The sequence below is a fragment of the Phaenicophaeus curvirostris genome, chromosome 5 (assembly GCF_032191515.1).
Source record: "Phaenicophaeus curvirostris isolate KB17595 chromosome 5, BPBGC_Pcur_1.0, whole genome shotgun sequence".
Classification (NCBI taxonomy): Eukaryota; Metazoa; Chordata; class Aves; order Cuculiformes; family Cuculidae; genus Phaenicophaeus; species Phaenicophaeus curvirostris.
In genome coordinates, this window is record NC_091396.1 from 19,083,119 (window position 1) to 19,108,835 (window position 25,717).

The following is a 25,717-nucleotide window of genomic DNA, read 5'->3' on the forward strand; positions in this document are numbered from 1 at the left end:
TGGAAAATTATTTTACTGTTGGAATTTCCTCAATACCTTTGGCTTTAAACACAATGGAGTGAACATGACTTTGACGTAATAAATTCATTGGAATATTTGTTTAAGGCCAACCCTCCATGACTCTTGAATGTGCCTCAGTAAAGAGAGGATGGGCTAGAAGATCAGGAATTAAATTTTAAAGGAAACATTTTCTTCTTTTTTTTCAGAAATATTCACAGCTTTAGGATCTGTAAAAGCAATAGCTTGACAAACTAAGGATTTTTCATTATTGGGATTGACACCATCCATCAAACAATTGGTAATACTGATATGGTATCATCAAAAATGTGAACTACTTCCTGGTATTTCGTGTGTGTTTTGAAGTCACAGAACGGTATGCTGTGACTCTTTAGGAAACAGAGAATTAGAGAACTTCCTCTGTAAATGTAATAGGACTGATTTTTTTTTTTTGTCTTAAAGCTGTTTCTACCTCCCGCTTGTTGCACTAAGAAGCAAAGGAGTGGTTGCTGCAATTCTGGTTTCAAAAGAGACCGGCGTAAAGAGGTAACAATTAGTGACTGGTCCAAGACCAGACTAAACAATGACTGATATTTAATGGTAACCAATTTTCACTTACCTTCCTGAAAATGTCTAGAGTTTGGAGCAGTGGAATTTTCCCAAAGCAGAACAAAAATCATGAGGTGTGTGTGAGAGGTCTTCTAATACTGAATGTCTGAGGACAGCAAAAGGGGCTAGATGAAGTAAATTTTGGCCATGTGGAAGCTTGTTTCTAACAACAAACTCAGTTAAGGTCAAATAAAATTTATTTGGAGCGTAGTGAGTAAATGATTAATAGAGCAGCTGCAGGTAAAATATCCTGTATATATGCTGCAGTGGAGAAGCACAACTTTACTTCCCCAGGAAGCCAGACTTTGACGACCCTTTCAGTAAGAATGTCCAGACCTGTCCAGGGCCACACAAGGCCCACAGCATCTCACCACAAATGAGCCTTCTCAAACTGGACTGAAAAGATGTGATCCAGAGTACAGGCAGCAAGTCCACAACTGCAGCTTCAGCTATTCCACAGCAATTTTTATCCGGAGATGTCTAGGCTGAGGGACTTATGAAGTATTAAAAAAATAGAGTAAGAGAAGTCTCCGTGCAGTTTCGTGCTGTGAAGCTGGTAGCCTGATGGAATTTGATGAGTAGTAGCGATGGTCTACAAGACTACCAGAAGGTCATGACTCGAGATAATGACTTATATTGCTTACACCTGGAGCTGCCAGAAATTAATCCATGGGCTTGAAGAAGGTCCTTGAATATTTTGCAGCTACCACTTCCTTCCCGCCCTCTCCCACCCCACAAAACACTCCTACCACAAGCAAACAAGGCAGCTTGGATGCAGGCTTAATTCTCAGATAGTGCTCCCAGCTGGCAATGGAAAGGAGATTGGGCAATCCAAATATGAACTCCCCCTTTCCACATAGTATTTTTGTGCTATTTAAAGAGGAAATGTGTTGACAAGTCTTAATGAAGTACGACTGGACTTGCTGTAAATCCAGAGCACCCGTTGAGCTAGAAATCTTGTGGAACAGATGGTGAAGCTGGAGCTGGTGATGAAAAAGCAGCACCAGAACTCTTTCACTCCTTCTGGGAGAGGGACCGTGCTAAGAACATGAAATTGAGGAACAGAGGCAAAAGCTGGCTGTAAAATCCCCATCTCTGTGGGGAATCATAGAGCCAAATGGGCTCAGTGTAGGGCACAAACACATCAAGCCGGGGACCACGTAGTTCTGTGATAGATGCAGTCATTCAAAACACTGGGCTGCTTTTTTTTCAGCTTGCAACAAGTTAAAAAAAATTAACCACATGCAGCAGAGTGAAAAAAAATGCCAACGCTGTCTTTAAAAGGCTGTAGGGCACGGAATAGAGGGATCTTCCCCTTGGCTTACATGTGCTAGGAACATTATGTAACTGTTTTGTAAGACGCACATCAACCTCCTGTCAATGAAAAAAATTAGATGTTAACTGCAAAAATGGGAGAGCCAGGATTGTATTACATAGGAATTGGTCTTGCCAAAATAAGCAAAGCCCAAACTTTCCACACTTCCCAAATTATCTTTCTTTCCTGCTTAATGCACTGTAAATGAAATTCAGTTGGACTTTGACATTAATGTGGACCGAATTCAACCCCATTTATATTGTACATCAATAGGACTTGATGACAAAATGATATTGTTTGAACAAAAAACTCACTTCCTTTGCAATACTTACAATTGTTAATGTATTAATAATTATAATAATATATTACTTTTATAACAGAGTCTTTCTTCACCAAGAATACTCATGCTTTTATGAAAAAAGTTATTGTGTGCATGCTATCTTAACTGAAAATATAGCCAACATCACAGCTCTGCCTGTAAATCATACTTTAAAACATAAGGAGGTTAACTTTCCTAACAATCCATTGCATTTTCAGAGCCTTTCTTATTGTTAAATATGTCTCTACTAATTCCTCCGTAGAGCTTATAAACTGCTTTCCACCAAAATAAATGTGCAAGGAATCTGTAGCATTAGGTTAATATCCTTAGGGGAACTTTTTATCTCTTTTCTGTGCTGCAGCCATTCTGTTTAAGTTGCATTTCTGTTGATTTTTGAAAAAAACAAGACAAAAATCAGTGGTGGAAAAATGTCTCCTTAATGAACAATATTAGTATTCCAGTGATTCCATTCGGCCATTACTGTTGACACCCTGGGTGTGCAGAAAATATGAGCTCAGTCCTCATTGCCCTGTCTTAAGCGAAGCAGGAAGGTGCATGCTGTTTTTCTTAAGAATGGTATGTGAGGTCAGTCCTGGGAAAAACACTCTGAAAAGTAGCTCACACTGCTTCATGCCATTAGACTACACATCCTGGTAATTTAGGCTAAGTATCTCAATTAAAGATAAACAAACAATGCCAACATCTTTATGTAGCTAAACTAACAGACGTCTTAGTTCTTGATTCAGTAAATACAGACAGGCTTGCAAGGCTCCTACAGTTTTGTTCAGGTTCCACAGGGACAGTCGCATCAGAAAGTAAAACAAATGGAGAAATGTTTAAGGGAGCTGGCTATTTCTTTAAATCCAAAAGTAAAACCTTTCCAATGCAAACTTAATATGATTTATTTTTCTTTCTCTTATTGCTCAAGGATTAAATATGAATACTTTGGAGAAAGTCATTAGGAACTGGACAGTGAAATGCTTTCCACAGTGCACAGCACATAGCCATTGTAAGTAGAGTGTGCCCCCACATTGCCTTTGCTGCTTCAACATCTCTGGGCAATGAGGATAAGAGCACAGAATATGTAGCTACTCTGTGAGAATGCTGAGAAATGTTTGATTATTTTTTTTCTCTCTTAGGATCTGTGAGCATATTATTATCACTGGCCAATGTAGATAGTGGATGTAGTCAATATTGGCACTGATCACAAGCCCAGTGTCAAGATTTAATTGATCTGTTATTTGTGGTGTAGATTTTTATTTGTGCTCATAGAGCTAATATGCTAACTGTATATATTGGACTTTTTAATCATACCTAAAGATCAGAAAATAGGGAATACAGAATGAATGGCAATCACTTATGATGAAAAAAAATGTCATACAAAGAAGCCAAACTGCATTTCTGAAAAACAAAGCCTGTTTTTCCAGTAAAACCAAACCAAAACAAACCCCAAATCTCTTGTTAACCAAGCATGGAAGATGCTGGAAGGCTGAGAGAGTTGGGATTGTTCAGCCTGGAGAAGATAAGGCTCTAGGGAAACCTCATAGTGACCTTCCAGTTCCTGAAGGGGGCATACAAGAAAGCTGGGGAGGGACTTTTTATAGAGGCATGTAGTGATAGAACTAGGGGGAATAGCTATAAATTGAAGAGGGGAAGATTTAGACCAGACATAAAGAGGAAATTCTTAGCAATGAGGGCAGTGAGGCACTGGAACAGGTTGCCCATGGAAGTTGTGGATCCCCCCGCTCCCTGGAAGTGTTCAAGGCCAGGATGGATGGGGCCTTGGGCAGCCTGATCTAGTGGGAGGTGTCCCTTCTTATGGCAGGGGGGTTGGAATTAAATGATCTTTAAGGTCCCTTCGAACTCGAACCATTCTACAACTCTATGATTCTACGAAAATGCATATTCCTTAGCTAAGTCTATGGAAAGTTAAAAGAATTAGGGAAAGATGGTTTACTTAAAATGTTTTGTGCGTGGGTGATATGACAAGATTTCTTTATCAGACAGATGTAATAACAGTGCAAGAAACGCCCTGCCCTGTGAGTCAACAGGCTGACAATATGGCTATTATTTGCCAGTTTAGAATAAGAAGAAACAAATGCTTGGCTACAGGAGCTGAAACCACAGGTTAATATGGGTAAGCAAAATGGAAGTATGCATGGTGGAATATATACAGGATGCCAGGTCATAAACACTTCTGCCTCTATGAAAAATACTGTAAATGTCCATGAATAAGGAAGAATTGTAAATGTTGTCCAAGATGCCAAATTATTCACAGAAGGCTTACGGAGACTTTGCAACTGCAAATACATGTCTTTTATCTCAGCTTCTCTCAGCTCACGTGGGTTGTGGAAAAGGTTGTGGGTGCATGCTTGATGCTCTATAGGCCCAGTAGTGCAGCCCTTGCCTTCCTGCCCTCCCTACTTAGAATCATAGAATAACCAGGTTGGAAGAGACCCACCGGATCATCGAGTCCAACCATTCCTATCAAACACTAAACCATGCCCCTTAGCACCTCGTCCACCCGTACTTCTTTGGAGCATCTCATTTGTAGATGAAGGCAGTTCAGGAAAACAAAAAAAAAACCAAACCAAAACCAAAAAAAAGCTTTCTGAAGCTGGAAAGTGTATCTTATTCTGATTATGCTTTGTGCACAGATCACTCTTAATTCCCAAATAAAAGCAATCACCCAGGAAGCTGATCAATGACAAGGAGCACAGTTTAAATTCATACACACACCCTTAATCCAAATTCACTTCCGTAAGGAGATAAGCTTTCAGTAAATTCACTAATCAGCCAATATACATGGAGAAAGCAGAACAAGAGGTGTGGTTTCACTACTTGGTTTATTTTCCAGGATTTATATTTAATTTAAGTCAAAGGTAAAATGAGAGACGTGCTCCCATACTAGTTTCCATCAGAAACATTCTTTTTTTAACAAGCCAGCATTTGCTGATAAACTGACCTGAAAAAATAAACAGATCCAAGACATAAGATGGATGCAAAATTCTAAACAGGCATTGAAAAGGATGGGCTGAATATAAAGGAAAGGGGGAAAAAAAGTGAGGAACCTCACTAGGAAGCAGCTTTTCCAAAGCCAGTAGTGTCACCAGAACTGGTTTTGTTGTTTACTGGAACCATTTAGGACGTTGGGTGATGTGCAATGCATCTGGCAAGCTTAAAGGCAAACCTTCCTGCAACTACCCTAACATGTTGCTCTGCAGAGACTCACCTTTAGTGGATCATTAAAAAAAATTGAATTGTTCTAAATAAATAACGAATCTTTAGTAACATCACTGGGACAAAAATGAATGCAGCTGATTTTAGTCATTTACTAGGAAGTTTGTTGCACAGGAGCATTTCCATATTGTGAACCTAATTTACAGTTTAAAAGGAAGGAAAATGAGTCAATTGTCTTTGCAACTAAGTTGCTTCTTTAAGTCTGGGTCATTTTTATAAGAAAACAGCACTGTTGTCTAGCAGACCTGAATCTATCTCACTACTGCTTTATTAGCACCTCCAGTGAACACAGTAGAAGCCTTCTGGAGCTATATTTTCTCATAGTGTTGGCCGTTGTCATCTTCCGGTCCACGTGCTTTGAATGACAGGCCACAGGACTTCTCCAGACACCATGCAGATCATCTGGTGCTCCTCAGCTATTCCTGCCACTTATGCTTATATTTAAAATTTACTGAACTCTTAAATTTATTCACCTTTGACATGGAGTTCACCGTTACCTGGTGAAAAAGGCTCAGGGCTAGACATGGATAGGAAGAACCAAGTCTGTAGTGCCTTAAAAGCTGTTCAAAAGAGCTTGCTCAATCACAGAATACAAAGGTTTTATCTGGGTAGCACTTTGTGCCATTTCAGAACTGCATTGACTTTAAATTGTAGCTGCTTCCTTGTAATTAACTAAGCATAAAAGCTGAACCCATGGAAATTGTACAGTAAACACTACTGCTTACCGGTATACTGAAAAGAACAATGATGGCACAAACTCCCATGCTAAAAACTAAAAGCAACACAATATGCTGTATTTTGGGGTGATTCCATTGTGTTGCCATTTGATTTAGGGAGAAATAGTTGCTTTTGCCAACAGAAAAACAAATTTTCTCCTGTCATTATGTCTGGGCCTTTTTTCACCTCTCCTATGTACAGTGTTTGCTGAAGTCTGCCTGGCAAGTTAAGCAGGAGGTTAGCTGTGCTGCAGCAGGCATATGAAAAGCAATTAAAGGATTTATTGCCTCTATTGAACACAGGTCTTAAAAAGTAAACATTGTCCAGTGCAAGAACACCACTAGTGACATACAGCAGTTTGCTTCAGTAATGTTTTCCTTTGGGACCTCCCAAAGCATGACAGAATGCTCTTGAAGTAGCACTTTGTCCCACAGGATTTGCTAGCCTGAAATGAAAATATGGCTGAGGTAGGATGAAGGAGATACAGTCACCTTTTTTGCAGTATGAATGCACAAGAGAGTCTAAATTTGTGACGGTGAATTTCAAAACTGCACATGAACCATGAAACAGAGACACTTTCACAAACCTCCACATCTCCCTGTGAAACACAGCAAAAGAAAACAGGCAATTCACTTGATTTAACTTCATGTTTCGAGATCAGTGTGCTGATGGTGAAGAAAGGATCACAGATAAGATAAGGTGACATTCAGTGACATCGCCACAATTGGAACAGAAATTATAAAGCTAGTGCTAAAAACACAGTGTGTGAGGTTGGTAATGAATTCTACCTCAGGACTTACAGCTATGTTAATGTGCAGTCTGGCAAAGGTCCTGGACACGCTACTGCAGCTATGATTTATGTCAAATCATGTACTGAAAGCAAGAGGATGAAGTTTAACTTGGCTCTCTGTAAAGAAATGCACCAACAGTCAGGAACTTGTTATTCAAACAACATATGGACTTTAGCGTGAACTAAAAGCACCAGCATGGCCTTCCTGACTTGTGCCACTAAAACTGATGTCTCGGGTCTACCCATGAAATTTGCTAAGAACCTCAAAGTGGAAGAGAATTCTCAGGTCACCAGATTCCCTTCTTGAAGGAATCGCATCAGGTAATCACTCATAAATGCATTAATCTCTACCTTAAACCCAACAGGGCTTTGTGCCTTTGCCATTCCTTAAGAAAAAATTGTTACAAGGTCTCTCACTTTTGATGGCTTACAAACTATATCTGATTTCAGATTAAGGAAGAAAAAGCAAATACCTCTGTAAAACCTGTTGAATATTCCACCCTTCTTGTATTGACTTTCTGGGTGCAGATAATGTGTGCACAAAAATATACAAATTGGGTATTTATCTTTCCCCTGAAAAAGCTCTGCCATCATCAGATCTTTTTGCTCTCAACAAATATTCATATTTAGAGATAGAAGGACTCTGGTTGTAAAAAGGAATTAAAGGAACTGTAATACAAGATACATGAAAAAACAGGACTGATACACAAACAGATGGATGTAGTACTACTAAGTCTAACGCTTTGCTGTAAACAAAACTATAACTCTTCACACCATTTCTTTATTGTCTCACTAAAATTCTGTTGAGCTCAATGATTTTTTTTTCTGGCTTATATTAGCCTAAGAAAAAACAATAACACCTGCAATAACAACATAGGATTGTTTCAAGTGGACTAAAAGGTAATGCAATCAGAAGTACTTAATATTTTCTATGTGCATGTATATGCTATGCTAAAATTAGTGTAAAGCCAATCATAGTAAGATGTTGCATAACTGATGAAACATGTGTATTGATAGAATGCCTGGTGCAAGCAGAAGAAAAAAAAGTTATCAAAATGCAAGCAGGAAATCGTAAGTTATATCTGAAAAAAAATGAAAAAATATTTAAGAATAGTTACATATCACCATAAGGATTATAAATAAAATTCTCATCATGCTTCTATTTCTATGAAATAGAAGGCCGTGGATTTGATTTAAAAAGAATTTTTCTCCATGTTTCCCTTAAATAAAAAATAATATCCAGTTAATGAAGAAAATATTTACCAAGGATTGACACATGTTCAGATTGTGGGGGTTTTTTTCCTTAAAATTTTATCTTTGTGGATGCATCTTAGGCTAATCCTCTATCAAAAGATGAGAAAGCATCTTGGAACTTTTAGATGTAACATAGACATTTGGCTTTCAGTTTGTTCTGTTAGTACCATCATTGTATTAATTGTACTCGCTAGATATTGTAAAGAAAACATCAAGACCTACTAGAGTGAATGAACTTTATATAAAGTGAATGAACTTTATAAAGTTTCATTTCTGGAATGCCTACAATATCGCTGGTACAACTTAAAAGCCTGAGCACAAATAATACTACTACTATAGCAGAATAGTAATCTAATCTAAGCCAAAAAGGTATAAAAAAAAATCACTTCTGGATTTTTATCACCTTGGCAATTTGTCATATTTTAAAATGCTGCAAGAAGTCCAGACCAAGGTTATTTCCTGACACAGTACTGCAAATCTTTGCTCAAAGAAAAGCAGGTTTTATATAAAATAAATAAGGCACCATACTGACTATTGGTAGTGAACTGAAGAGTAACAATGTCACTGAAGGGGAAAAGATTTGAAAGAGGTTTCTGTTCCAGTGATGCAATTACATGTGATATTTTTTAACAGCAGCAGTTATCACAATATGCGGTTACTTTGCTAACATTTTTGTGGGACAAAAGCCTGTAAAAAGGCTGACGTCATCTGCAAATTAAACAACTAGAAAGCCATTTGGTGTGCCTTGGCAAGTTAGAGGCCCAGACAACAAGCAAGGAGGGATTTTTAGTGGTGGTGGTAAGTAGTGCAGTGGCTTCCTCTGCCTAAGGGGAGTGCAGAGCACCGCAATGCTTTTCATTGGTCTTTGTGTTTACTATAAATATAAGTCTCTAGAGTAACCATTACTGATTTGTAGTTTGGTGAAAATACCTGTTGTTTCTTGAATATTTTGTAAAAAGGTGCGTCTCTGTAGAGAAGAACAACACTTAGAATCATAGCTTCATAGAGTGATTTGGGGTTTGTCCTCTGCTACAGACTGGACCATCTTTCACCAGCTGAGGTTGCTCAAAGCCCCATACAACCTGACTTTGAGAACTTCCAATGACTAGATATTCACAGTTTCTCTGGGTAAGCTGTTCCATTGTCACACCACTGTTACTGTAAAAAAAAAAAAAATATAAAAACTCTTCCTTATATCCAACTCAGTCTTATCCTCTTTCTGTTTAAAACTGCTGTGCGTAGTCATGTCACTACAGGCCCTGGTAAAAAGTTTTTCTATATCTTTCTTACAAGACTCCTTTATAAACTGAAAGGTGACTGTAAGGTCTCTCCAGAGACTTCTCCAGCCTGAAAAAAATGCCAGTTCTCAGGCTCTCTTCACAGGACAGGTCTTCCAGCTCTCTGATCATTTTCATGGCTCTCTTTCTGGACCTAGCAGGTTCATGTCATTCTTGTGCTGGGGGGCCAGAAGATGGATATAGTACTTCAGATGGGGTCTCAGAAATACAGACTAAAAGGAGAGTCACCCCCTTGATCTGCTGGCCATGCTTTTTTTAATGCAGCTCAGACTGTAATGAGCTTTCTGGATTGCAAGTGCACATTGCTAGTTCATGTCCACTTTTACATCCACCAATATCCTGAAGTCCTTCTCTGCAGGACTGCTCTCAATCAAGTCATCTTCAGTCAGCACTGATGCTGGGAACTGCCCAATGCTTGCTAGAGCCTGAAGTAAACCCTCTCAAGGAAGGGAAGATGGTTCGTTTCCTGAGAGTAACTGCTCAGGCTTAGCTGGGAAAAGATTTGGGAGGGTAAATGGATCTAGATAGGGTATGAGAGGTATGGGACAAGCATGCAACAGAACAGCAGACAGGGAGAGAAGAAGAGGGGGAGTTTTCTGCTACTGACAGCAATCCAAAGCCTGACTTCAGAGATGAGGGAGAGAAGGAGGCCTCACATGGACCCTGAAGAGATCTGGAAACTCCAGGGATGATGGCAGATGCTGAACTCAGGGGAAAGGACCTACTCTTCACAAACACAGCTGGCAGGGAACCTGTTTAATCAAACTTTTTAAAATCAGATGCACTCAACAGCTCTGCAGTTCCTCTGCTGAGAGTCACCCTAATGAGATTGATATTTTGTACTGTAGTAAAATACGGCTGTAGGAACTGTAGTATCCATTTGGGGCTTTTTTGGGCTTAGGAGAGCTGTTTTTTACTTTAAAAATATTCCACTTCAGTTAACTGGCTTGCTAGGGATCCCGTTGCACCATGTTTCTATCACATCATAACACCACTTTCAATGTTATCTTGTATTGAATGACAGGTGAAGTTTTTCATAGAGAGCAAATGGCTTTCTGTACACTCAGTATCTGCTGCTATAAGCATATATTTCACTATGAAGGACAATACTGAGTCATCTCATGTCTCCATCTGAAGTGCAGGTTTAACATACAATTAATTTGTATTTCCTTCAAAGGAAGCTTTGCAAATGAAGTAGGACCTGCTAGTCCAGTCAGAATCCTTTAGCAACAAAGATTACATATTTCAATGTTTACTCCTTTGTTTTGACTGCGGGAACAAGAAGAAACAGTTCTTAATTACTAATAAGCCTTTGCATGCATTATCAACAGCCTATTTTGTTCAAGTAGTTGGAGACTGCAGTGTTTTACAAGCTCCATGTACAAAGTATTCAGCTTTGCTGGTGATAATGAAAAACTTCGTTATTCATTGTTTTGTTAGGAGAAACTTTCTCAGGCAAGACAGCCCACCTTGTGAGAGAAACAAAAAAATAAAAATATAGTTCTGTTTTAAAGCTGTAATAAAATGCTGTGATTTAAAATAAAAGATAATTCCTGAACTATTCCACGTTTAGAAACTAGAAACTAGAAAAGAGTCAGGCTCAGAGCTATTAGAATCCAGAGATTCCCAAGTGATTCAGTACCAGTGAAAAGTAACTATAGTATGGAATCCCCCAGTATCTATGAGCAAGGGTGATATTATATAATGTTGTAGAACTGTTAATAAAATAACAACTCGTTTCTTTATGACTTTAATTGAACAGACAATTTTGTTATCAAAAGTGCCACGCTATCCCAGGACAAAAAACAGCCAGGTGGGCCTAAAACAATATGGTAACACTCATGTCCAGGATGCGAAGAAATTCCTTTCTTACTTCACAATAAAAAAATCAACACCAAAAGCAAGCAGCTTTCATTAGTTATTAATAAAAACAGTCAGGGAAGCCAAGCACACTCTCAAGCATTGCTCTGAGAGCAAAATATGAGACTGCTGGGAAAACTTTGTTTGCTTTTTTAACTTGTGCATTTGTTTTCAGATGTCTTTCAAGTTATTATGTAGAAAGAAAGGTGAATTAATAGGAATAGCTTCTATTTCTGCCAGAAGTCTTGGCATGACCAGTAGCTGAATACCTAATTATCCAATTATGAAAGTCCAGATGTAGGGTGAGAATTTGCCTGAAACTGCTTTTCCTTACAAAGGCTATAAGGGTCATTATTATAGTCTAGGCTGAGCAGCTCAACACAGGATACAAAAATATCACCCAGTCATTGGAAGAGAGAGTTGGGCTTGTTCAGCCTGGAGAAGAGAAGGCTCCAAGGAGACCTTATAGCGACCTTCCAATACCTGAAAGGAGCCTACAAGAAAGCTGGAGAGGGACTATTTGTAGTCCCTTGTGGTGATAGGATGAGGGGAATGGATATAAACTGGAGAAGGGCAGATTTAGACTAGACATAAGGAAGAATTTCTTCACCATGAGAGTGGTGACACTGGAACCATTTGCTAATGAAAGTTGTGGATGCCCCATCCCTGGAGGTGTTCAAGGCCAGGTTGGATGGTGCCTTGGGCAACCTGATCTAGTGGGATGTCCCCATGGCAGGGGGATGGAACTGTATGATCTTTAAGGTCCCTTCCAACCCTAACTCTTCTATGATTCTATGCTTCTATGATAATCAACTACTTGTCGCTAGAAAGGCACAGATGTCTCTGGGAAAATTTCCAGTCCAATTTATTTGGTGATGGAAAACACTGATACCACAGGGGTGATTCTGGTTCTCGGTAAACAGACTTCAGACACTTCACCATGCAGAAGAATCATTGCAGGCTATAAAAAATCTTTGAAGGATTTCCCAAACTAGTTATTTAGGAAGGGTGTGACAAATTGTATCAGTGAAAATTTTTTGCTGAAAATTTTCCTAGGGTAAAAATAAAGAAAGATGGATATACAGCATAAATTGCATACACAGGAATCTTTTCTCTGCCTGACTTGAAATGTCTGCATCTGAAAAAGCCACAGAACATCACCAAGATTAAACACAAAGTCTGAGTGGGCAATCTAGAAAGAAATTGGGCTGCTTGGGGATGTGAAGTATCTGCTGTGGTCGTTGAGAGAGACAGTCCTGGGGGGAAAGCTAATTTCAGCCCATAAAGTAGCAGCTGGTATGGCCATATTGCACTTTGGTAGCCTTTCATTTATAGGACAATGCTCACTGAGGGTCAGATTAAACTCTGGTTTTAAGCCAAGGTTTTATGGTATTATGAGAAGTGGATCAGTCAATACGGAATAACGTCTGGTTATGTAAAGAAGTGAAGGCAAGATGCTGTAAAGGAGGGGCAATGGACTTGCCTCCTGACTATCTTTGAATGGCAGTGTAAAGGAGAGTTAATGACATGGAAACAACACTTCTGAGCAGAAACACAAAAGGGTTTATGGACGTCTTCTGTGGCCTTCAGAAATTCAAGCTGAATCTAACTTACATACAAAACATATAGGAATAGCTGTAAACACCCAGCCTGCTAAGTTAGCCCAATTTTAAGCTTTTTTTGATTTGCTGAAGTAATGCTGAGGGACATAGATGTAGATCAAAATGTGATTCACTCTGTGTCAGGGTTGAGTATGAAATCAGTTACTAAGGACTGTTTTTAATACAATAAAAGGGAGTAAAATGAAAATATACAAGACCACTATAAATGTTAGAAGTAAGTGAGATCAAGTCCTCAACAAAGAACCTATTTGGAAAAAAAAAAAATAGAAAGAAACTGTTCTTAACATTGTGAAAGTGTCTATCACTGAAAATCCTGAGGATGATTGAAGTGTTCAAGGCAGGACATAGGTTTGGCAGAATTTGCAGTAAATACATGGCACTTCCTGTTATAAATATATAAAATTGATATTTGAGATCAACTTACATTGCTGTATAGGATCTAGACAAGATAGGGCTGTACTTACCTTAGACTGCATATGAATTCAAAAGAGGGAGAGGTGGAGGTGTTTGCAGACAATGGTTAAGCTCTCAGGTAAGGTGCATAGCAATTTTCAGGAATCGCACAGAAAGATTATAGTGCCTCAAGTCCTAGTTTATACACATGGGTGTTTTAGGTAGATGGGGTAAACAAGAGCCTACCCGTCCTCCTTGATTTCTTCACTCATATCAACAGGAGACCTCACTGCACTGAATCCTCTGGAGGACTGGTAGCTAAATACTATTCTTTCTGACAAGAAGGATATTTTAAAAACTGGCCTTCACAGAATGCAGTCCTGAGTGAAACGTGGATATCTGTAAACAGAGACATCAGCCTACAGGAAGCCACTGGACAGATTCCCTTTGAATTAAGAAAATCTTTCAATTAAAGCCTGGGAGTATCGATTCAACTGTCTTAGTGACCACTGATGAAAACTGAGTCTTCACACCTCGAGAAAAGTAGTGCATAAGATATTACAACCTCTACGTAGCTTCATGACCAAACCCTGGCCTGCTTTTGACGCAAAGCCAAGGCCGTGGGCACAGGGCCATTTGGTTACTTTCCTAAGAGAGGGATTGCTGTTGTCAAAGGATTAAATGGATGTGAGAATGGCCTCGTACAAGGTAAACTGAGACTGCATTGTATCCTAAAGATACTGAATAATCAGATCCTTTGAAGTGTAAAAACCAGAAAGATTTTCACAACTGATACTTTTATCTTGGTGTCTTTGGAAAATTGTCACAGTTCTTTCTCCTAAAGGATGTTTGGAATGCCTGGTGAAAGTGAGTGTAGCTGCTTCAGGTTTGCAAATAGCATGTTACATACTATTGCAAAAAGGCTTTATGAACTTAAATGTTACAAACATAAAAGAAACAAAGGCTTAGCTTTATCCTTATCTTCGATCAGAAAAGAAATATAAACAAGGCCAAGAACTTGTATTTGAGCACAGGAATCTGTAGAAGAGTCAGGCACTCCTCTGGGAGCACCCAATGCTTTGCCTCTCCCTTACCTGCAAGACATACATCGAATTTGCCAGATTATTTTCTTTTCTGGTTCATTACTAATCAGATAACTTTCCTGAGTGATATTTAGACGAATTTTTTCATGTTTACATTGCAACTTTCTCATTCTAATTGTTAAGCAGGTACACTGAAAAAAAATAGGTGCAGCATTCTTTTAAACAATTCCTTTTATATTAGAGGGCATTTTCAATTCACAGGCTTTGTTTTCAGTTTAAGATTTTAGATACCAGAATAGATCGATGTCGATACAACACACCGTAGATAACAGCAGAGGTGTGATTACACAGCCAGAGTATCCACTTAGTGGAAAAGTTCATAAAAGAACAGTCCTTCTCCTCAAATAAAAATCCAGAGCACATTTTTAATTTTCTCTTCCTATTTGCAATCACAAATAACTGGGAACAAAATCTGAACAAGAATTTAGCTAAACTACATCTAAGTAGTGTTGAGAACTGACCTGTCCAAGCCACAAAGTGATGGGCAACTCTCATAATGGCAACTCAGGCTCAGAACACACTAGTGACATGATAGAGTGTCTTAGGACTTATTCACCTGACATGAGGCGGTATCTCCAGCAAATATTTATTCTAGCAATATGGGACAGTACTTCCTGCTATGTTACCTCAGAACAGTTCAGTGAGTGGGAGTACCATCCTTGCATGATAAGAAAAGAATGGCTACAGGCTGAAACCAGTTGAGCCCCAGTCCAACTGGCTCAGTTGAATGCTGGTTCTCCTGGAGTTACCCTATTGAAGTGGATACTGTTGTAAAGAATTCACGCAAAAGGAAGAAATAGTACTTGGAGCCATGCCACTGATCTTTCTTGAATTACTCCAGGGAAAAGTTGGACTTGCAGAGACTAGTCACTAACTGGAATAGATGGCCTGGGGCTACAGATAAGGGCTTGACCATTCACAAATGACCACACAGCAGTGGCAACAGGATCATGGTCAAGTAAGGGAAGCTTTTCCTGGAACAGCCACCTGTGTTCAACTTTGCCTGTTCTGGTGTGGTGCTTTTGATAATATCCTGGAAAAGGACACACATACTTCAGCTGCAGTCCGGCTTGCTCTGTGCAAGTGGAAATGCTGCTGCATGCAGAGGCAGACCCACTCATCAAGAAGGGGCAGCATGCAAGTGGATCATTACATCTATTTTCTTCCAGTGTAACGCTTTCCAAAGACTGAGCGGATTTCAGGCTGATTTGTGTTTCTGTACATTTGTGTGTTTGTGTAGGGGGCAAATGTTTGATCCATTGACTGACTCTGAGCTGAGGAAGCCAAAAGATCTCATTTAAAAGACCTTGTCTTGCTGGCTTCATCTCAGCTAGATGGGAATTTGAACATGCAAACAGATGATCAATGAGTTCACTTTAATGCCTGACCATCAGAGCTATAAATAGTATTGCACAAGCCAGTTAGATGCTGGACAGAGGGAGTAAATTAAGTGCCAGATGTAACTACAAAAGGAGAAGGAGCATATGAGGTTTCACATGATCCTCTGTTCAAAAGTACTTTGGAGGTAGGACTATTCCTTCTGTCCAAGCTTTTCATTTATCTGAAAAGCAAAATGCAAGCCAAAAATGAACAGGAGAGTATAATCAATGCCACTCTCAGTTTCTGTATAAAGTCTCATCAACACTAAAACTCACAGGAGAACAGAAATCTAAATACACATGGTAAGACTGGATTGTGTTTTATGCCATTCTCTCATGTGAAGATAACGTAGAGATAGGAAAGGCCTCACTAAGCCATCCTGCTGAGAATGATTTGTGGGGTTGACATGAGTGTGTATCTGACTACTTAGAGAGTTTGTTCATTCTTCTGATGACAAAAGCACTCAAGAATGATTCCATTCCCCTCAGGGAAAGGCAAGGAGGCAAGAAAGGAATGTCCTTTTTTGCTGCTGTTCTCTGCATAGTAAAAGCATGCACTTGATTTGTATCAGTTAGAATGCTTTCTGGGCTAATATGAATTTTTATATGAGCCTCATTGTCAAGCAGTTGCACCACACACCTTCCAAGGGAGTTGCATTGCACTGACAGATAACCGAATTATTTGGAGATTCCTATCATTTATAACCAATCAAACTGGTTCACTGACAAGTGCAGAGGCTGGGAATGGGAGAATTAAGTTTGGTTCCTTATGGATACCTTCCAACTTGAGATGTTCTATGACTCCATGATTCATTAATTCAATATAAACACCTTTTTTTGATTTTTCAGTCCATGTTTCCCGAAGATATCTGCAGTGCACCTATGCCCACTGTGATTGTTATGTACACCCAGGATGTCTTCTATTCTTTATAAGGAAACAGAATAAAAACAAAGGATGAAATTCATCTCCTCTGACTTTAGCTCTGTAAGTTGGCTACCCTGGCTCTTGAAATCCCCAGTGCTGAGAAACTGATAACTTCCCAAAGTTTCTTACACCAGTCTTAGGCTGAGACAAATCATCCCAGAAATGGGCTGGAGAACAGGTTAGTTAAAACAATCTGAGCTGAATCCTGCAGAGCTATAACACAGACTGTCCTATTGCACCACAATAGTCATAAGCCAATAAGCATGGGACTCTCAGTTGAGAGCAGAGAAAAATATGTACCATTGAATTCCTATGCTTATTCAAAGACAAAGATCCACACAATTTTACAATCATTAGCACGATAATGAAACAGCACACATGAAAGTACGTGACATCAGCTGGAATGATTTATCATTAAAAAGAATTAAAGTAAACTTGGGGGTCGATAGCCACTGCATTGTAAAATGGAAAGCTAAAGGATAATGCACTTCATAACTACTTGGTCAGCCCAAAAGCGTTCCCTTCAAAACAATTCCTAAAGCCCCCATACAGCAGGCTACAGGACACTGCAATCTAATAAAGTCACAATCTTCCATTCTCTTTCGAGTCACAAAAGCACATAGTGCTCAAGTACCAGAAGCACCTGCATTCCTTGCATAAACTGAAGGTGTTGTTGGATCATCATGATCTCTGTCACTAGTACTATTGGACATACTAGCTGGAAGTCTGTTGTTTATAACACAAATCATACTCATGTAACGATTAGTGAGATTGAACATCCATCTCTCACCTGAGACACAGCCCAGATTCTGATATAAAATAATAATAAAAAACTCCAAAAGATAAGGACTGACAATAAGGGTGCAAACACCCTTTTTTAAAGTTAAGTATATGTATTTTGTTAAGTATATGTAAATCATGTTTTTACACTCCTGATGCAGTACTTACTGTGCAGAAGGGAAAAAAGCACCTTGCTGTCCTCCAGTGACCCCGGGGTCACAGCCAAAGTAGGTTCAGGACCACTTCGGAGAAGAATGCAAATGTACCCTGCCACTCTTATGGAAGTGTTATGGAACCACTGTTATGGAAGTGACTGTTGTTTCCTTTCTAAGGGAAACGAATTGATGCGTATGGCAATGGTTTCACAATGTGCACTTTCTTCAGACAGGACATCTGAAAGGCATCAGCTCTCTTTAGAGTGTCTCATAATAAATTTCATTTAGACCCCAATAGCATTAAAAACATTAGCCACGTTGTCCTGCTAGCAGCATCACTGAAACAGGAGAACAAGTCCTTTTTGAAATGCGGTTTATTCCACAAACATTTAGAATAAAATCACGAACTAATTTCCATAACTGTATATAATACCAGAAGGAAAAAGCACAAGAGTATGGTCACTTGAAGGTTACTCACAGCTGTTCTCTAAACTAGTCACTTGGTAGGTAAGTGTTAAATGGGAGCTGAAGTGTTTCCTTTAGTTGATACTCATGTTCTCCTCTTTGGGCATTTTGCTTCCACACATCCACATTCATCTACATGAACATATGTGAATTGGACTTTCTTATGCTCAGAGCAAACCAGTTCCACCTTCACCTTGTGACTCCTTTTTTCATGGCAGCAAATGCATTTGTGTTCCATTTCACTGGCCTCAAAGGAATACCTACAGAAATGAGATTAGCACATCAGTTTGCTGCCTGTTGTCTTCCCAAACTAACCCCTATTTGCTTCTCCAAATGGAGACACCCTAAGAAGCAGAGTAGCAAAATTTCCTATCTATTTTTCTGCTTATGCATAACAGTCTTTCCTCAGGATGCTATTAGCCATGCAGGGCAAGATAACCTGACACCAGTGGGGAAAATTTTGGTAACTTCGAGGATTTTGTATTAGGCCCATTCTGACAAGACAGAAAGAAAGAATTCATGCAGAGATCAAAGAGCAGGAAAGAAACAGGGGTTCAAAAACAACATAAGGACATATTCAAGATCAGGTAGTTAATAAATGTAGCTGATATATTTTCAAAGGGGCCTATTTTCCTAAGATAAGGCACTACTGCCACACTAAAAACATTTAGTAACATTGCTAACGACTGCTGTTCTGCATGCCTATTTTCCCAGCCAGGACCTTTTAAACAGTAGGAAGAGGGCAAATGGCTGCAGCCCATTGGCGACAAGAACCCAAGAAGACCATACGTTCGAGAAGACAGAGAAAGGTTTCCTACTTACACAGAATAGGTACTGCATGTCCCTTCACAAAAGGGCACTGGGACTGGAGCAGCTGACTTACAATTGTCATGGACAATATACTGCTCTTTTACATTCCGTCTGCATTTATGCGGCAGATCAATACCTGTGTAGGAGAACACTTCTGTTACACTTCTTCAGACCGGGGACTAAATGTTTTGAAAGGTACCTGCTAGAAAACCAAGGGCAGATCATCCTACTAAAACTTTTTACAGTTCAAATGCATAACAAAAAAACCTACGGTGCCAAGAGGCACTAGTTCAGCAATGTAATTTCCTGCTGGTCAAGTAATTTTGCTATTTGTTGGCTAGCTTATATGAAGATTTCTTTATAAGTTCTTGTAAAGATACAGTTGAACGAAGACCTAAAAGAGATATGAAGGGCCTGGGTTTTAAAAAATTGCTATAAATCACATATGTGACTCTAAAAACCTATGACTTCTAGGTGGATGCTGCAGAAGAAAAGACCCTTTTCCCCATATAATTTCCAGGTGGAAGAATGCAGAGAAATTTTCTACAAATATTCTTATCAGGAATATAGTTCAAACTAACAGTACTTCAGCTATTGAAAGATATGGAAAAGGTTATCAAAGAATTTTAGCATCTCCATTGGAAGAATGAAGCAGATATTTAACATCACTTGCGAGTGGACTTCTAACCTCTGCTGTGAGATACAAAGCAGTTTTGCTGCTCTAAGAACAGTTTTCATGTTTGTGGAAACTAAAGATTCTTGACACATGCAGAAACAGGGCTACAAGCAGGAAAGAACCTAACTGTACTGGCATAGGGAATCAGTGACTTAATGCACTCACATGTCTTGCAACAGCCATCTGAAGTCATATCAACTGTCCCCTGTATTGAAAACAAACATAATCACAACAGTTCAGATGCACGTATTGCTAAATAGCTTGTAGCAGTGATGAGCATCCTGGTATATTCCTTCATCTCTAACCAATACAGGTTCTTCAGCAGACCTACTTGCATATCAACTATATGTAAAAATACTTAAAAAAAATCCAGCAAGAAAGGGAGTGATTTTTCTTAAAACTACATATATCCTCTCACAAGCAAGGTAAGATGTCCCATTACACATACCTGAGCTTATGTAGTAGGCCTTATTGAAGCCAACACAAAAAACAGGATCCCAAAGAATGACAGCTGCTCCTGAACCTACCCCAAAGCTAACACAAGTCAATGCTTGCCTTTGTCCCTGCTTTGGTTTTCAGATCCACTGTGAAGCCCCAAACGTTTCTGAAAGTTACTGGAAACTACTAATTGTTGAAAGCAAGGGCACAAACAATTCTTCTTGCTCATTTTTATACCACTTTTTTGCTTAGTGATGTACCACGTATCAGAAGGCATTGTGTTTATCAGTTCCCCAGGGGTCCATCAGTTCCGCCAGGCATCCCTGGTGAATTACCATTGCATAACGCTGGTGTTTCTCAAGTGATGAAAAATCCCACTTTGCTATTGCCCCAACACCCTTCTCTTTCAAGGTCTAGTGCTTATCCCACAACAAGTAAAATGTGTGAGTCGTTTACAAAAAGTTTTATTTACTTCCATAGGACACTCTCTTCAAGGCTGAAAAAAACACATTTCCTTCAAACAAGGATGATCAGTTCAGAAAGATCATGAAATACTGAAGTAGCTCATTCAAAACAGTAAAGAAAACTCCCAGAACAGTGGAAGGGCTCATTCCAGAAGGCTTTTTGTCTGATTTTCAAACACTTACCGGGACACAGTCTGATTCTTCAAATGGTAGACACACCTTTACTCTACTAGTTAAGGAAAACTGGCCCGCTGATTCAGTGCATGTGTACTCAGTACAGTTGTCATATGGAACTTTATAACTCTTTCCAGCCTGAATGAAAACAAGAAAAAAAACCCAAGCCAATATAATATAGCCATAAAAATATAATAATGCAACAGTAAGACAGTCATTGAACTAGCAGAGAGACTGGGTTGTTCATATCTATCTGAAAGCGCTGAGATATCTGGAACTCACATATGCAAATTATGGACCAAGCTCATCCACTACCAGCTTCTACAAAACCCCTGGTGTGTCTGCCTAGGTGGAAAGAATCAAAAGCTGATGGCAGAATGAGCATAGAGGTATGAACACAAATGCCAGAAGGTAGGTGTGTTAACATATGTGTGATAAAACATACATAAAAGAAAAATAACATTTTTAAAGACATTCAACAGTTTTCTTTTTTAATAGATGGAAGAAAAGTAAGAACTGTGAAAGAAAAAAGTCTTCCTTATGGAGGTTAATGGATAACTGCAAAGCCTCCTCATGAAAACATAAATACTGCCTATTGGCACAGGAGAAGACAGCTTGTAAGATAAATTATCAGGGAATAAAAGGATGAAATAGAAAAGATGCAGAACACAAGAGTTACCAGAGAAGCAATAGTCACTGATTGAGATACTGTCACTAACTCTTTACAGGAATAGCAGACTGTAATAAAACTAAAGTGCTAGCCTGAGGCTCAGCCCATGTCTACACAAGGCTAAGCTCGCAAGATGTGATGTATTACTTGGGTGTGTTAACAAGTAGCACTACACTGTAGCAGCTATGACACTTTTGATTTCTCCCTCAGCAAATCCAGAACTACTAATAGTGCATCTGTATCAGCTTGTTTACACAGTTTAGCCCTCTATCTCCAGTGCAAGATAATTACACATAATTTTAAACACAGTGGTGCCTATGAGATGCACACAGCAGAAAGCAGCTGTATAAACATCTACATTTACTTCAGATACACAGACATTTTTAAATCTCCTAAAAGTCCTCCCAGCCTCAAAATTTATGATTCCAAAAATACTGGAGTCTTTTTGATAATTCAGCCTTGCTACAGAGCAAGGGAGTGCTTACCTCAATGGTCACATTGCCAAATGGAAAATTTGCCACACATGCCACTTGCTGGCACTGGCTGCAGCATTGACCCTGCTCTTCCACATAGCGGAAACCCTGTGGGAATACAGTTTCCATTTAGCCATGTTACCTGATTTCATGAAGCATTTTTAGATCGAAACTGCACTGAAGGTGGCAGAGAAAATAAACCAACATTCTGGTTTTATTTCTGTTGTCCTTAGAAACCTGTTGGACCCATTTTAAGACTGACACTCAGAGCTGACAAATTATTTCCCTTATTGAAGAGTGATTTCTTGGCACTTCAGTTACTATGAACACCCTGTCATTGGCTATTCTTCCTCCTCTGGCTAACATAAACATCAGGCCAAATAAATTAATTCAGTGTATGATTACTTGCACAATCTAACATCAATGCTTGGTCTGATATGGTTACCCACAAGAATTGCTGTTGTCAGACATGAAGATCATGCATCACGTATTTACCCTCCTGTGTTTTAGGTACTCATTGGTCTCTTGGTAGGTGGTTGGCTTAAGGATGAAAGATAATGGTTTTATCCACTTTTAGGATTGGCAGTGTGTCTGACCTTCTCTGGGCAAGAAAGGAAACCACTTACATTCAGTAACAGACTAAGCAGTTTGTGTGCACTCTCAGCTCATGAGTACTGAGAAGTGTTTGGAAACATATAAAGCACTGCACAGATACTTTACAATTTTAATTTTTCAGGTGACAGTGGGCAAGACCAACAGAATAGCACAAATGTCATCTTTCGGCAGTTAGACTTCTCTTTTAACAGGATTGCAATCACTTGCCCTCAGAGAACCTTTCCAAGGATGAACTCTTAAATTTGCTAAAGTAAAAGAAATCAACACTCTAAAAAGGACTTGAGAAAAAATCTAATAGAAGATTATATCCTGCTGTCTTTCAGTGAGCAGTTATACTATCCTAGTTTTACAGTACATGCCCTTAACAGCCATTGTTTATGGCTGGGGAAGCTGAGCATACAGCTCTGACCTGCTGGCAAGTTGTTTGACATTTCACTGGAACACATTTGATGCGGTTGGTCCGTGTCACAACATCCTGCTCATCTGTGCACACACAGTCCTCACAGGAGCTTTGAGGCACCACAGCCCCAGGCTGGAAATACAGAGGAGAGGAGACAAGCCATATCAAGAATTCAGTGGGTTCTAGAATAAACATACATCCCCTGGACTATCAAAAATGAGTGCTTATGCTTGGGAATTATTTTTTGAAAAACTTTCTGAAATTGATACCTCCAGATCTCTAAAACCTTATACCATGAGTATCGTAAGATGAACACAAGGCTGATTCTCCTAAGTACATCAGTTGTGTTAAATGAGATATTACATTATCTCATGAATTCCATGCATTGATTTTTGCTCGGTTTGACATAGTAATTAATATTGCAACATCCAATGAGATTTAAAAATTGTATTCAATCACAATTCTGACCTCTTGACTCTAAAATATAGCTTCTCGTCTCTAGTGTTCCCTATCAATAACATTTCCAATAGTACATAAGGCTACTGGCAGGGAAAAATTACATGATGTTCTAAACCTAATTGTGTGAATGTTGACAATAACAACATCAGAAAACTCTGACTCAGGCAACATTAAGTAGTGAAAAGAAGCATAAGGAACATCACTCACCTTAAATTCAACTCCTTCAGAAACACACACACCTTTTGGTACTGTAAGATAAAAAGAAAATGAAAAGGATGTGGTAGAAATTATGTAAACTGTTACTGTACTCACCTTTGAATTGTGACAAATTTCAAGGAGGCAGAGTAGAACTGAGCTTATTCAGTAGCCTTTCTTAAAAAAAAGGAGGGGAGGGAAGTAACTATTACATGGTGCTAATTATTATTTGGAAGCCTACATGTAACTTCTGCTCAGATGTTATGCATGAAGTGGGGAGTAATTCTATGTAGTATTTACCATATGGAAAAGTCTTTCCACCTCATGGGTGAGATTAGTTGAGCTTTTCTTTACTGTTAACTACCTTGCTGCTAACAGAGCCAACAGGAAGCTGGGTCAGGTATGTAATCTGGAAATATATTTTGCCAGCAGAGCTTTGGGATGGGTTCAATGTAACTGACATTCAGTATCTGACCAATAACTTAACTCACTGAATACTAGCTACAGAGAGCTGAAGTAGTTACTCTAAAAACTGTTACCAGTTACTCTAAAATAAAGCACCAATTGTAAAGACTGAGTGGGAAAGGGAGAGGCTACTGCTTATTATTTTGACCTATTTAGAAAAAATTGAATAGTTCAAGAAATAAATATGGTACATGGTTCAAGAAATAAATAAGGAAACATGGTACTTACTACAGGAAAATATAGGACAACAACCATCCTCAGATATAGCAACCACTGGTCGGAAGCCTAAGTCACACGCTGTTTTGTTGATAATGCAGGTTTTTATATCACATTCTGCAATAGACAAAAGAGATAAAGTAAGCTAAAGCATGCCATCCAGCAGTGTTAGTTACAGACCAAAGTTTGAACACCCAGGAAATTGTATGGAAGTAGATGAATCTTCAACATTACAGTTTTGGAGTTAGGGATATGTTCAGAAGTATCTCTAAGCTTGTTCTACTGTAAAGCTTTTCCCTAGACATCTACTTCTGACCTTTGTTCCTGCTTCTCTTTCCCCACTGGATGACATGTCTAAAAAACCTAAACACCTTTACCTTAGAGAAGTGACAGAGAAACAGCTGGGGTAAAGGTAAATGAGTCAGAAAGTAAAAAAAAAGAAAAGGCAGTGGATTTGCACCAAACATGTGAATGTTGGGACAAGCAAGGCAAAACACCCTGACAGTGTCCTCAAGGCTTCCAAGCAGCCTAACAGACCACTGCCTGTGAGCAGAAAGGGATGAGGAACAGGAAAACTTCCCACCACCATTGCCAAGTTCCCTTGTCCTGCACCTTCATGTAGGTGCTGGGAATGACTAGGGTCAGGAGCAGGCTGATGAGGAGGTTCTGTGCTGTGGTAGGCATTTGGGACTCGTAAGATGCAAATGGAAATGTGAGAGCAGACATATATGAAGAACCTTCACAGGAGGCCTTGGGGGAACCTGAAAGATGAACACATCCTCCCTTACTGGATGGATCTCTGTGCAATATCACCTTCTTATCTCAGAAGTGATAAGAGACAGAGGATCCTGGTGGACCCAATAGTCCATGGGGGATTTTAATGTCAGGTTGTGGCAATAGTTTATAATACAAGCTGGACAAGAGACCTGTTCTGACAGCTCCTGGCATGCAGATAGAACAACTGACCACTCCAGTGTGCTTATTTGAATCTGGTACCCGTTGGGTAACAGTTCTCACTTGAGAATTGCTGCTATAGACAAATGATGCCTCATGATGACATCTAAATTACCTACTCACCACAGACTGTCTCTGTGCAGCATGGGTCATCCAGACGTGGTTTTATTTTGCGTACAAATCCCTCTTTCGTGCAGTTGATAGGTGGAGATTTAGCACAAGGGCGAGGAAGGCAAGATATATTCAAGGTTGCTTCATGACAAGCACAGTACTGACAGTCATGCTCCCAAGCCTCTCTAGGCTGTCAAAACAATGGGGTAGTATTTCAGAGAGCAAAACCTAGTAGCATTATATTAATGAAAGCCTGCTGCAAGACAGTGAAATACTGGATTGCCCCAAGCTATTATGTAGGAAAATCAGAGTTCAAGTCCCAGAGAGAGGAGAAAGGAACAGTAAGAAAAGATGCTATTATCTGCCACACTCCTTT

General features: G+C 39.3%; 1 protein-coding gene and 1 long non-coding RNA gene across 5 annotated transcripts in view; one reads left to right on the forward strand and one right to left on the reverse strand.

Annotated features, from left to right (window-relative positions):
- The first annotated feature begins 6,965 nt into the window (after positions 1–6,965).
- Positions 6,966–19,433, forward strand: LOC138721144 (uncharacterized). Its single transcript, XR_011337515.1, has 2 exons — positions 6,966–7,308; positions 18,936–19,433. It is a non-coding gene; the product is annotated as an uncharacterized lncRNA (long non-coding RNA).
- Positions 18,048–25,717, reverse strand: part of LOC138721106 (mucin-5B) — a 46,593-nt gene continuing 38,923 nt past the window's right edge. For all 4 annotated transcript variants that reach the window (XM_069857776.1, XM_069857777.1, XM_069857774.1 and 1 more), the window contains 9 exons: positions 25,354–25,531; positions 24,289–24,393; positions 23,608–23,648; positions 22,951–23,073; positions 21,939–22,034; positions 20,793–20,921; positions 19,873–19,912; positions 19,044–19,167; positions 18,048–18,481 (listed from right to left, as the gene is read on the reverse strand). In XM_069857776.1, coding sequence (XP_069713877.1) covers positions 18,307–18,481; positions 19,044–19,167; positions 19,873–19,912; positions 20,793–20,921; positions 21,939–22,034; positions 22,951–23,073; positions 23,608–23,648; positions 24,289–24,393; positions 25,354–25,531 — 1,011 coding nt within the window. In that variant the 3' untranslated portion in view covers positions 18,048–18,306. The remainder of the gene's footprint in view (positions 18,482–19,043; positions 19,168–19,872; positions 19,913–20,792; positions 20,922–21,938; positions 22,035–22,950; positions 23,074–23,607; positions 23,649–24,288; positions 24,394–25,353; positions 25,532–25,717) is intronic.